General features: G+C 38.4%; 1 protein-coding gene across 1 annotated transcript in view; it reads right to left on the bottom strand.

The window, feature by feature from the left end:
- The window catches only part of ENTPD7 (ectonucleoside triphosphate diphosphohydrolase 7), a 45,791-nt gene that overhangs the window by 10,911 nt on the left and 21,513 nt on the right, over nucleotides 1-13,367 (bottom strand). The window contains exons 8-12 of the mRNA XM_044660216.1: nucleotides 3,641-3,744; nucleotides 2,675-2,731; nucleotides 2,292-2,425; nucleotides 1,262-1,428; nucleotides 181-505 (exon numbers count right to left, since the gene is read on the bottom strand). Coding sequence (XP_044516151.1) covers nucleotides 181-505; nucleotides 1,262-1,428; nucleotides 2,292-2,425; nucleotides 2,675-2,731; nucleotides 3,641-3,744 — 787 coding nt within the window. The remainder of the gene's footprint in view (nucleotides 1-180; nucleotides 506-1,261; nucleotides 1,429-2,291; nucleotides 2,426-2,674; nucleotides 2,732-3,640; nucleotides 3,745-13,367) is intronic.

The following is a 13,367-nucleotide window of genomic DNA, read 5'->3' as shown; positions in this document are numbered from 1 at the left end:
ATAAAGAAAACACAAGGAGAGTTCTGAGGAAGGAGAGATCATGTCCAATAGAAACGGAGATAGAAGGTATTTTGGGAAGGCTTAATGGAAGTGAATTAGGGGTGCAGGGAGAGGAGCAGTCAGGCAGAAGTCTCCATAGAAAGTATATACAAAAGACATAAATAAACTTAAATCATTTACCTGTGCAGCCTTGGCAAAGGTTGGCCCATGGTAGCGACCACCAATGCGTAATACATCTTCTGTACAGTAAAAAAACTCTGAGAAGCCATAGAACTCGCTGTTGTTGAAGTCGATTGGGGACTGATAGATGCCATTCAAAGAGGCCTGGCTGGTATTCGCCTGGGATAGCAGCGGGTGCAACATTTCTCCACATGTAAGCCAATCTCCTTTTCCTCTGATGTGCAGGACCTGGCTGCTCCTCTCCACTACATCCTCAAGGCCCACAGGCAGGCAGGGATCCAAGAAGGGAGTTTCTGGAGTTAAACCTGTCTGCTGGCCCAGTAACCTACCATAATAATAGTCATAATAATACAAACTCTGCTTTTATCTGACCACCCTACTCCAAAAAACACAATATACTTAACAGACATATTTAATTATTTTTCTGTTAAGCAGATTGTAGTAATGACAATAACTTATATTTATATAGTGCTTTATGGTTGCCAGGCACTTACAGAGATGACCTCATTTAATCTTCACAACCATATAAAGTAAATATCGCAAATATCATTATTCCCTTTACAGTTAAAGAAACCAAGGTTCAATGACTCTTCCAAGGTCACCCAGTTAATAAGTAGCAGACAAATCGGCCTCCACCCCAGGTCTTCTGAATAGGTCTTCTCAGTATTCTTTCTACTCCACCATGCTACCTCTGTATCCACATTTTTAAAACAAGTGACTAAATGAAGCTCAATTCTTATTAGCTGTTGTTTGGAAATACAAAGACTAGTAAGACAATACAAAATCAGCACTTCTTTAAGAGTCCAAAAAATCTCTCTGTAGAATATGCCGAAATCCTGATTCAAACAGAGGTGTACTAAGAAATACCAGTTCCATCTATAGATACAAATGGTCACTAAAACAGATGGTACAAGCTAAATGACAAAGGGTTCTTTTACCTAATAAAGATGCTCCTCTTTCTTCCTGACATGCCTTCATTAAATGTCTATAAAATGCAAAGACACTGGGCCAGTAAAAGAAGAATTAAATCTTTGGGCCGCCCAGGATCTAGTATGGAGTTCAAGCCCCAACCCAACATTACCTATTTTTGGTAAAGGTTTCATTCAGCACCATATCTTCATAGCGTTGCCGGGCAAAGTTGCCCCCAAACCCCAGAAAGGTGGTGACGTAGACCCTATAGACATGTTCTGTATGTTGTACATCACAGCCCAGATTGAATTCAGCTAGCAGGACTTTGGCAGCTTCTTCCTATAATTCAGTGGAGAAGGAAACAGCTAAGCTGGATTACTGATTAATTTCTAGGCAAAGACCACATGAGCCAAAATGCTGCTTTGAGAGCTATGAATATACTTTAAGCCTTGGAGTCTCTTTCATTTGAATGTTATTATTATTAAATTGTACATCCTGTAGACCATTCACCAGAAGGACTTTATAATTTCTCTCTGAAGGCTCTTTTAGGTGACTTATTTGTGAACCCAACCAAGAGCAGAATTAGAGTTGGTTTAGGCTCTCTTTTATTGCAGTGGAACCAAAGTTACTTATTAATTAATCTGCAAAAATCTACAAGTCATGGGTCTCTTGAGGGACCCTTCAGATCTCTATTGCTCCCTCCATTATCTATTACCAAGTGTTGAGATCAGAGCTATACTCTTGATTATTGGACACAGACTAATAGCATTTCCTCATCTTATTTTCAAATATCTCACATCATCCATACTATTCACCTTTCTAGTCAACGTGTCCAATGCCTCCCTTCAAAGTAAATTCTAATAACTCAAGGGAGATTAGAGGGCCTATTATTAAGAGCAGCATTTATATAGAGGTTTAAGGTTTACAAAAGACTTTACAAATATTATCTAATTTGATTGTCACAATACCCTGGGAGATATTATTATCATCATTTTATAGATAAGGAAACTGATGCAAATAGCCTGAGAAATTTGTCCAGAGTCACACAGCTTGTTATATGTCTGAGGCAGGATTTGAACTCAAGTCATCCTGACCCTAAGTCTAGTACTGTATCCACTCTGTTACACAACTACTTCAAGCTGCACAAACTACCCAGACACTGGGACACATGGGAATTCTCCCCCTGGAGCTCATATATGTACCTGTTCTGGAGGAAGAAAAGTAGGAGAGGTAGGAACCTCATAAGCAATTTGGAGAGAGGCTCCTCCCATATCTAGTATCCCTACTGTCCTCTTACGTCCCGGTACTGATTCCTGGGGACCCAGGACTTCTGTATCTGAAAGAAAAAATGCTATTTAAGAAATTCTTGGAAAAGAAACAAACCAGCCAACCTAATAATATAATCAACATAAAAATAAAACAAGCACCATGAAGCAAATCCCAGATATTAGCAAAGAATATGCTGAGATGGCAGTGAGTATCTAATGATCATAGAGGTGAGCTCCCCACAAGCACAGGTCATCACTTAAACCCTTCTTGGCCATTTCCCATTGGCCCACATTAAATGAAACACAATAAAACATACCATCTTCATGGTCAAATCTTCCTAAAACAAAGTTGATCCCAATCCATGCATAAACACCTGAAGGAGAAACAAATACCATTTGCTCAAATCTCTCAACCTCATACCTGATATCTGTACCCCTGAAGCTCCACCAAAATATTCTCTACTAACAACTTGCCATAAGCTCCCTTTCCCTTCAGGAAAACAAATATGGCATTTCATGGGAAAAGATAAGAACTTTGAAACTACACAAATTGACGACTATGTGACATAAACACCAGGAAACCTACCCATCTTTTTTCTAACAAATAGGAAAACAACTTGATGTAAACATTAGCCTATAAATTTAACCCCAAAGGTAACAGACACATGAATGGTGATGGTTGTCACGGAGATATTAACATTGTATATAAACTATAAAGAACAGGGTTTCTTAACTTGGAATTCTCCCTAACGTAGTCCAGAAAGAGATTTGAGGGGCTCTGTGAACTTAGATGGGGGTAAAATTCCATCTTTATTTTTTGCTAATCTCTAACATTTCCTTTAGTTTAAAAGAAAATTATTCTCAATGAGGGTCCATAGGTTTCACACAGCCTGCCAAAGGGGCCTATAACAACAACAAAAAAAAGTTCAGATAAATAAAAGCCACATGCTGATTCCAAAATTACCATTAGCTATGAGATGCCTCACTGGGAATAATCATCTTTAAATACTAAGTATCCTCAAGCACATGGGTTTTAAATACCAGACTAAAAACAGGCATATTAGGGGAACTATATCTGAAATCAAATGTCAATGCTTATTCATGTAACTATGCAAGGCATGATACATAACAGAATCAAGAAAAATTATACTCTTTTAAAAAGATAAAAGTTATTTATTTTTAAAGGGTCTTTAATATAATTCAGATGCTGTGAAGGATATGACTTTTATGGAAATAATATAGCTCTTTAAGTAAAAAATCAATTATATATTTAGTTCTAGTACCTTCTTGTTTTCCAGAGATTACTTCTGCTTGAGACTGGGAAAAGAGGAAATCAAACTCCAACGGCAAATCTTTCACTAGATCAGCCAGTATTGCTAACTGCTTCCTGCAGAAAAGACAACATCCAAAAATTGAATATTGAGTAACTTTTCTTGTGCTTTTCTTAATTGTTTTAATATTAACTTTTGTGTTCTCAATGTTTACTTTCTTTCTCTACCTCTTGACTCCTAAGAAAAGGTACCTCTAAGGCAGTGATTCCCAAAGTGAGTGCCACTGCCCCCTTGTGGGTGCTGCAGTGATCCAGGGAGGCAATGATGGCCACAGGTGCATTTGGGGGCAGTGAATAACTGTAAGGGGACAGTGATAGTATGTGGCAGAGGGCGCTAAGTAATATTTTTTCTGGAAAGGGGGCAGTAGGCTAAAAAGTTTGGGAACCATTGCTTTAAGGTTAAAACATAGCTTTGACCAATTTTGTCATAACAGGAGAAACAGTAAGGGATTTATTACAAGCTTGGAAAATGAGACCATGGCTCTGTCACACACAGAATAAGTCTGAATATGCTGAAACAAAATGATGGATCAATTCTGACCTATAAAATAATTACACCTGTTCCTCATGTGAAGATAGGATTAACTCTCCCCTTTAAATTTTTAGCTAATCAAATAAAGAACTCAAAAAACCTCTACTTACCATTAAGTATGAGAGTTCACAAGTCATTTACTAGAGTAAGTTCACACCTCCAAAGGCCACTGCCCCCCCACCTTGGGCAGTGCTAGGCAAATTGAAAGACTGCCATTGTTTTTTGTGAAGAAGGGGGAGTGACAGGAAGTGACATGGGAAAAGGAGCATAAGAGACCAGCATAGTGTAAGAATCATTCCTTTCCTGGCATTTGAAGTGAGTGGCTGAGATTCCTGCTTTGGCTTTGGAAGAGACTTTTTCTCTGGATCCTGTGTTAGCTTGCTGGGTAAGTGGCTAAGATTTCTGCTTTGGCTTGGAAGAGGCTGCATTGGTGGAACTCTGGCTGAAGACACCACCGGGACTTCTGGCTGCGGATTACTGGGAAATCCACCTGGAGATTGGATTTGGGGAAGCCCCTCCTGGGGTTGAGGGAGACTAGGCATGTAAATCTGGGAGATTTCAACATGTTCATCTTCCAAAAGAATCCCAGGGGGGGGATATTGAAGATAGGATTAACTCTCCCCTGTCTACTTTTAGCTAATCAAATCAAGAACTTAAAGTACCCCTACTTAGTGTGATAATCGGATTAAATCTACCTTGCCCATTCTCAAATCTAATCACCAAAAGTGTAAAACAACTCCACTTAACTCACAAGTTGGGAGGTCTGTGACCCACATGTGCTAGAGCAAGTGCCGAATCAGAATTTAATGACTGCCTCCTGGACAGTCCTAAGAAAAGTATCTGTTATGATTGGACACGTAAACTAGGAGGAAGGCACAGGAAGTGGCACAAAAGAAGTCCCTTTGAAAGAGAGTTCAGTAAGTTCAGCTGGGCTCTTCTGGTTCATGTCTTGGATCTGAAGGACCTCTTCTTGTTCATTGCTTGGATGTGGAGGAGCTTTGGCTGGGACCCTGAGACCTTGATGAGACTGTTCTTAAATCTTTCCCTTGGAACTATATGTGGTGAGTGAAGAAGGCTGACTGACTACCTTAACTTCCCTGGAGGTACTAGCCTCCGGGAGGCTCCCTTGATTGGGAGAAGCCCTAGTGGCTAAACACCTTGCTAACTGACTTTTAGCTCTCTGGCTAGGCCTCTGGAGCCCTGCCAGAAGCCCAGACTTGAATACAAATCTAGTTGTTAGATCTCTTACTCCACCCTCTTCTTATCTCTCTACTTCCACTCTCTCCTATATTTTGTAAATAAATTACTAAAACCATCTTAGGAATTGGTATTTATTCAGTTCCTTGGCGACCACACCTTTTAATATTAATATATCAAACCCAAAACTCCTTTTTCCCCTTTACAGTAGCTAGCTAACCATTAGGTAAGAGAGCTCACAAGTCACTTACTAGTACATACCCCCAAAGGTCACAAGCACTGCCCCACCCTTGGGCAATGCTAGGCAAATTGGGAGACTGCAATTGGTTCCTATAAAGAGGGGGAAAGACAGGAAGTGACTCGGAAAAAGGGGTATAAAAGAAGAGACCAACATGGTCTGCTCTTTCCTTCTTTGCTTTTTGGAGAGACTGGTTCCTTGGAACCCATTCCTGCCTTGGCTTTGGAGGAGACTTTTCCCCTGGATCTTGTGTGAGTTTGCTGGGTGAGTGGCTAAGATTCCTGCCTTGGCTTTAGAGGAGGCTGCACTGGTGGAACTCTGGCTAAAGACACTGGGACTTCTGGCTGAGGATTATAGGGAAATCCACGTAGAGACAGGGACTTGGGGAAGTCCCTATTGGGGCTGAGCTGGACTTCACCAGAGAAGGGCTGGTAGGCTTGTTAGGAATCTGTCTTTTTATCTACATTTAAACTTTCGATCTTTCCACCTCTTTCTAAATAAAAGCCACTAAAAGTCATTTTGACTCACGCTATAATATTTTAAAATCAGCGACCACAATATTACTTTATAACTCTTATTTAGTAAAAAAAACCAAACACCTAAATTTAAATCTTACACTAACTAGCTTCAAAGAAAGCAGTGAAATTAATACGTGATATTAAATTCATTTTCAGTGCCTCAATAAACAATTAACCATACCACCATGTCAGAACCACAACTTAATTGCATGAGATTATTTGTATGACCTCTTATCTATAACTTAAAGCCAATATTTTATTTCTTAGATAAAAATATCAACCAATGAGATCCCTCTCATTTTAATAATACTTAGCAGGATCAAAATCCAAAGATCACTAAAAGTCTGGTTTCAATATTTTTCTCTCCTAACATTTTAAGTGTTCGTGTATTATTGGATTTATGGATATATCAGATAAAGACATTAACATTATTAGTATATAAACAAAAAAAATAATAAAAGTGGAAGTACTCTGTCAAAGTTAAATACTTTAACATGGGGAAAGGGATTGGAGAAAATATGAACTCTGAACATAAGCCAATACAATCAGCATCAGAAATTTAGGATGAGAGCAGGGGAAGAGAAGGGAGTGGATGGTAAAGAGAGTATACGAAGGAGACAGAAGTAAAAAATATTATTTATAAAATGTACTTTGGTAAAGGGCTACTACTATGCATATCTAAATTATCTGAACATTAAACAGCTAAAGCATTATTATATCAGATTTAATTTTTTGTTACTTGAATTCTTCATAAAGATAGAAATAAATTACAAATATTAGGTTCATGATGGTATAGCCACCAAAATGTCATTACTTTTTAAATATTATAATTGTAAAAAAAAAAAAAGAAGAAAATGAAGCCAATAATGAAACAATGCCAATTTATGTTTTTCTAGATTTCAAATGACTAGAAATGCACCATTAGTCAGGATATAATCATTATCCAGAGTTTTAGTTAAGAATAGCATTTTAAAGAGAGCAGTTAGATGGCTCAGTGGATTTAGAGTCAAGCCTAGAGACAGTAGATCTTGGACCTGGCCTCACACTTCCTAGCTGTGTGATCCTGGGCAAGTCACTTAACTTCCACTGCCTAGCCCTTACCACTGTTCTACCTTGGAACCAATATTGTTTGGAAGGTAAGCATTTTAAAAAAATAACATTTTAAAATTTAAACTAGACAGAGAATGGGCCTAGAAGCCAGGAGATGTTAGGTCCAAGTCCTGCCTTTAACATATATGGTCTGTGGCCCACTGGACAAATTATTTAAGCTTCTAGTGCTTCCCTAACAATAGGCAAATACAATGTTACATAAATTTCAGTGTTAAACATTATCAACGGAGAAAGATACTATACAAGGGCAAAGAGATAGAACAGATAGCCATACTCCACTGAACTATGCATTTGGGTGGCACAATGGAGTACTGGGCCTGGAGTCAGGAAGACTCATCTTCCTGAATTCAAATCTGACCTCAGACACTCCCAAGCTGTGTGACCCTAGGCAAGTCACTTAACTCTGTTTGCATTAGTTCCTCCTCTATTAAATGAGCTGGAAAAGGAAATGGCAAACCATTTAAGAATCTTTGCCAAGAAAACATCAAGTGGAGTCCTAAAACGTTGGATACAAGTGAAAAACAACTGAACTAAACTGAACTTTGCAAAGAATTTGGGAAACAAAGCCATATAACAATGATATCTTAGAGTTAGAAAAGGCTTGGAGGTCAAAGTCACAGACTTAGAGCTCAAAGTGAATCACCTGGTCCAATGCCTCATGTTACATACAAGATAACCAAGGTCCTAAGATTAAGCAATCAGGGCAAGGGTGATTCAAATCAGTGCTCTTCCCACTATGCCTGGTGTATTATGCTCTGCTATGTACCTGTCATCTATCCATACTGGAGAAACTTTGTGAGGTTAGTCTTCTTTATCTTCATAGTTACTCTAATACCTAGCACAGTGACATTGCCTTACGTCCTGAATGAACACCAAATGAAAGAATAAACAGACCTTCTCTTAAAGTACTACAAATATGCAGATCTTCTATAGGAAGGATGGTGACATATGAACAGGGAAGGTTACAAACAGGGCAAGAAAAGGGCTATTGCTTTACAAGTCTCTAGTTAATTAACATTTTTAGTCAGTGTTTCTACTTTAATGCAAAAAAAAAAAAAACACTGTTCAAAATATAAGAATTTAATATAACAATATCCTATACAAAATGAATGAGAAGTCCAAAAATGTGGGAAAGTATATATGAACTTGTACAAAGCTACATAAGCAGAATCCAAAGAATAAACAAGATGACTTCAACTTCATAAGTGAAAATGTCACTAAAAAACAAATTATGGTCCCAGTGAACAAATAATGAAAAAAACTGTCCTTCTTGGCAGAGTCTGAGGATTAAAAAGGAAAAATGCTGTATATGTTATCAGATGAAATCACTTTAACTATTTTTCTTTGTTATATTAAGAGGAAAAATGGTTGTCTCAGAAATTACTGTGATTTAAGAACAAAAGAACTGTGAATTAAGAATATCAATAAAAGAAATTTGAAAGAAATTAAATTCCTTGCTCACTGAAAGGAATGAGATGGAGCTGAGATTCCACAAGTTAAGGACAAGCTGACACAGCGGCAGATGATGTGGCTCTCCTTGCCTTTGTTCCAGTCACCTAAGACGTGGAGGTGGCTGTAACTTTGGCCAAAGTCTCTACACTCAGCACAGCCCACCTGGCAGCAATGCTCTCTGACCTTACCAGTCTTCTCTATCAACGGCCTTCCTTCCCAGGCTACAGAATCTCGGGCTGTTCATATCCCATATTTTGGAATAAAGAGTTTCACACTTTTAAGGATTCTAGATCTCTAGAAGCTACAATAACTTCCTCCTAGGCCTGAGGGAGCCAATATCTGTAACTGCATTATGAAAGCCTGAAACATTCATCAATAATGCCCAGCTCTCCCTCAGTGGCAATTTTCAAGTCTCCTGGGCTCTCAAAGACAACCCTCCCAATCATCCTCACTTTCAACTTAACCAAGAAAATTGAAGAGTTATGAGCTCTCTTACCCCAATCCCATGTCTTAAAAATCCCTCTATAGCTTCAATCATACTCTCCTCCTTTATTCTAGTCACAGAGGAAAAGGAAGTCCTTTTGGTCAAAACCAAATCTTATAGATGTGCCCTCAAAATCATCTTCTCCCACCTGTTCTGAGCACATGCCCCTTCAATTATTCTCTCTCATCTTCAGTTTCCTCCTATCCACTAGTACTTTCCTCATTTGCTCACAAACTTGTTCTGGTCTACAACATCTTTAAAAAACCTTGCTTGGACACTGCCTCCCACCCTTCCCTTTCACTGCTAAGCCCTTAGAAAGGCACATCTCCACTTAATGTTTCCACTTTGATACCACTTAGTTACTTCTGAATCCTGGAATCTGGCTTTTTAACTCTATCACTATTGAAATGGCTTTTCCCAAGGCCATCAATGATCTCATAATGGCTAAAATCTAACGGGGCTTTTTGGGGCCTCATTTTGGATCTCCCAAGAGCTTCTGCCTTGATTTCTATGATCTAGCTATTTCTTTGTCTGTCTGTCATCCTTCTGATTCATTCCCAGGTGATATCTCTCTTATTTCTCCCAGATCTACTCATTTTGCCACCACCACCCCCAACAAGCCCTTACTCACCACTCAATTAGACTAGGCTACAGCCTTTCCCCTTGTCAAATCTATCCTTTATACCAGTGGTGCTAAACTCAAATAAAAAGAGATCTCTGTGGGGGCCCACTGACTTAAAAAGCCACAAATTAACATTATATTCTATTCTACTTTTATTTATTTTTTCAAGCATTTCCCACAATTACATTTGAATCTGGTTCCGATTAAAAACTTGACGGTTTGGAAGGCCTCTGTAGCAGCCAGTTTGACACCTCTGCTTTACAGAGTTGCTAAATTATCTTTTTAGTATTCAAGTCTGACTACATCATTTCTCTGACTCTTTGCTGCCAATGAAGATAAATAAAAATACAATTCCTTACCCTGGCATTTAAGTACTTGCCCTCCACAACAATACAATCTACCCTTCCCCATTCCAACTTTATTTTTCACTGCTGTCCTTGTCGATTATGATGATGTAAATAATAGCTAACATTTATATAGCACTTACTACATAGCAGGAACTTTACAAATTTTATATACTTTACAGTACCTTACAAGTGTTATCTCATTTTGTCCTCACAACCACCCTGGGAGGTAGATGCTATTCTTATCCCCATTTTACAGATGGGGAAACTGAGGAAGACAAAGGTTAGTGACTTATGGGGAAGACACCCAGCTATTGTAAAAGTGAAATTTGGGAAATGCCATCTAAAAGTGTATATATTTCTATGGACATGGGAAAATATGTCAAACTACATTTCCTGTGATCCAACTGGTTTCCGTTTCCGGATTTTTGGGCGTGGGGAGGCCTATGTCTTGACGCAGGGAAGAGTTTATAATCTCCTGGGTTAGGAGGGAGGCTCTCTCTTGGCCAGCAGACTCGAGACAGGAAACAGGAGACAGTAATGGCGAGGGCGGCAGTTTTGAATGCTTACAAGCGCGTGGTCTAATTATCTATCAGCATGGCTTTAATTAAAATACTAATTTATATTATTATATCAGCCTTTATCATTTTTAATATTAATAATTTGGCGAACCACACGGGAGTAATTCGAACTTTCAATTTTCTGGATAGTCTAAGAGGAAAAAGCCATGCGGCTTTGGGACCCCGAGTCTCAGAAGTGATTTTTTTCCTTGCCCCTCTCCCGATTTTCCCCAGCCTAAAGGCTGTTTTACGGGGAAGAGAGACAATGGTTTTAATTGCCGCTGGGCTGCGAATTATTTTGCTCAATGCCCCGGGCCTGGTGGCCCTTGCTGGCACTGATGAACTGCCGGTGCCCAGCCAGTTTCGTCTCGCAGCCGATCTCCTGACTCCTGACTTGATCTCCATTCCTGCCGCGCCGAAAGCCTACAAGCCTGCCAGCGTTCCAGTCCCTGTGATCTCCGATCCTGACTGCTGATCCTGCTAGTTCCACTCCAGAACTCCGAGCTCCAATAGAGATGACCCCCGGCTGCTGCCTTTGCCGAGATCTCGATCTCCAGAGACTGCTTCAGTTCCTGCCGCTAACAATTTGGGTAGTATTCCCCTTTCTCTCTACTTTCTTATAGGAGACATTCTAGCCCTCCACATGTTTCTCTAAAGACCTAATTTAGCCACCCACACAAGCTCTACACGTGGGATTTTCTACAAAACTTTTTCTCTAGCCCCAAGCCCAACGACCTAACCCCACGTGGACCTAGCGTTTACCTTTAATGGGGCCGAATGGCCTATTCAGACTTGCTTGTGATTAAAAACTGAACTCAGGGGAAGAAATTTCACCCCATACCTGCTCAGAACTTTGAGCAAAGACTGATTATTAAAAAAAAAAAAACCTTTCAGAACTGAATGACTTTTAAAGAGACTGTATCTTACTGTATTTTGCTAATTAGCTTTGTAAGTTAATCTTGTTTATTTCGTTGATTTTCCTGTTACACTGAATCATTTTACGCTAATGAAGTTTCTGCTTATGATGTTATTATATTTCCTAATTTACTTAAAGCTTACTGTATCAGAAACAATGCGGTTATATGTACCACCTATGAACATCTTATAGAGCACATGTCTTTAAAAATTTATTCTGTCTTGGTAATTGCAAAGAACCTTGAAAGTTTCCTTGCTTTGAATATTACCTTGTAATTTTACAAGAGGTATTTTTTAACTTTTACTTTAAATCCTTAAGAATTGTCGTCTTAAAGGATAAAGCTTTTATATATTTTATTATAAGAGATATTATTGCCTTAAATGGGTAGAAGCATTTCCTACCCAGGATTTTTTTTTTAAATACAGAGAGTCTAGGAGCTCCTGTATATTCTTATCTGAGGATGATTATACCAGAAGGTTTCTTTTTAAATATCAGATTTTGCTATGGAAGCAATAACAGGGTTTGTTGAGAAACTCTTAGCCAAGATTTAAAGTTGTAACAAGTATATGATTTTAAACATCATTGTTTTAAAATGTGCTATTGGAAATAATGGTACTCTATTTGAATGTGCATTGTGAATCTGCTATTTTGTAAAACCCACTTTCTCTCACAGAAAGTCTCATTTTTGGGTAACATAACCCTTCTAGTTCTAAGCTATATATATATATATATTTTTTTTGATTTTTAAAACATTTTTTTAATGAGAGAAATTGATTTTCCCCTTTTCTCATCTTGTACTGGAAGTACATATATAATCATTATTTATCCTTTTTCTGATTCTACAGCAAATACCTGAGCCTATAGGACTGTGATTTAAATGCCTCTCTGATTCCAGAAGGGAATATGAAAGCCGTTAATAGTGCTAAAAAAGAAAGCACATGGTCAGAGACTTGACTGACTAAGATCTGCATAATTGCAGCAGTTCTATGCCAATACTTTAGGGCTTGGAAATTGGGGTTTGAGTCCTGGAGTCCCAGTCTTTTCTAAAACTTTAGAGGATGTGGGTCCCCTCGACTTAGATTCCTAGAAAGCACCTAAGATTGGTTATTTATTTGGCTCACTTCCCTGAAAAGCTGATGATAAGCCAGATCAGAGAGAGACATTTTCCTTAAGTCCTGGCCCTGAATGGGTAATTGCACACTGCGGAATTCACTTTAATTAGGCCTTCATTCAAAGGTCTAAGTTTATTTTCCCCAGATTTTTTGCACATTTTACATTTCATTCACAAGTTAATTTATTTTTCTTCTTTTTTTTTCTTGAATTTTATTCTTTTTATTTTGCCAATTGACTTCATATAACCCCCAGGACTCAGCCACTCATCCTTAGCTGACCTGAGGTACACTTTTTTTAGAAAAAAGGTGTGTTTAAGATTTACCTCACGGGGATATCTGTTAAGTTTTTTAAAAATTGATAATGTAAAAATATATGTATATTTAACTCTTTTAGGAGTAATTTCACGGGAAATTGTATAAATCTTAGAAGAAAATGTATGTTTTGTAATCTATAATGTAAAGTTTAAATTCTTTTGAGAATAATTTCAGGATAAGGATCTTGCCATCTCCCCAAAATCCAGACGACGAACTTGTTTGGTGAGGACACATGAAGATGTCTGAAAAGCCTTCACTGTACCATGAAGACCAAACTTTG

This window comes from Gracilinanus agilis, chromosome 2 (assembly GCF_016433145.1).
Source record: "Gracilinanus agilis isolate LMUSP501 chromosome 2, AgileGrace, whole genome shotgun sequence".
NCBI classification, from domain to species: domain Eukaryota; kingdom Metazoa; phylum Chordata; class Mammalia; order Didelphimorphia; family Didelphidae; genus Gracilinanus; species Gracilinanus agilis.
The sequence above is the reverse complement of the archived record's forward strand: the minus strand, read 5'-3'. Positions and strand labels throughout refer to the sequence as shown.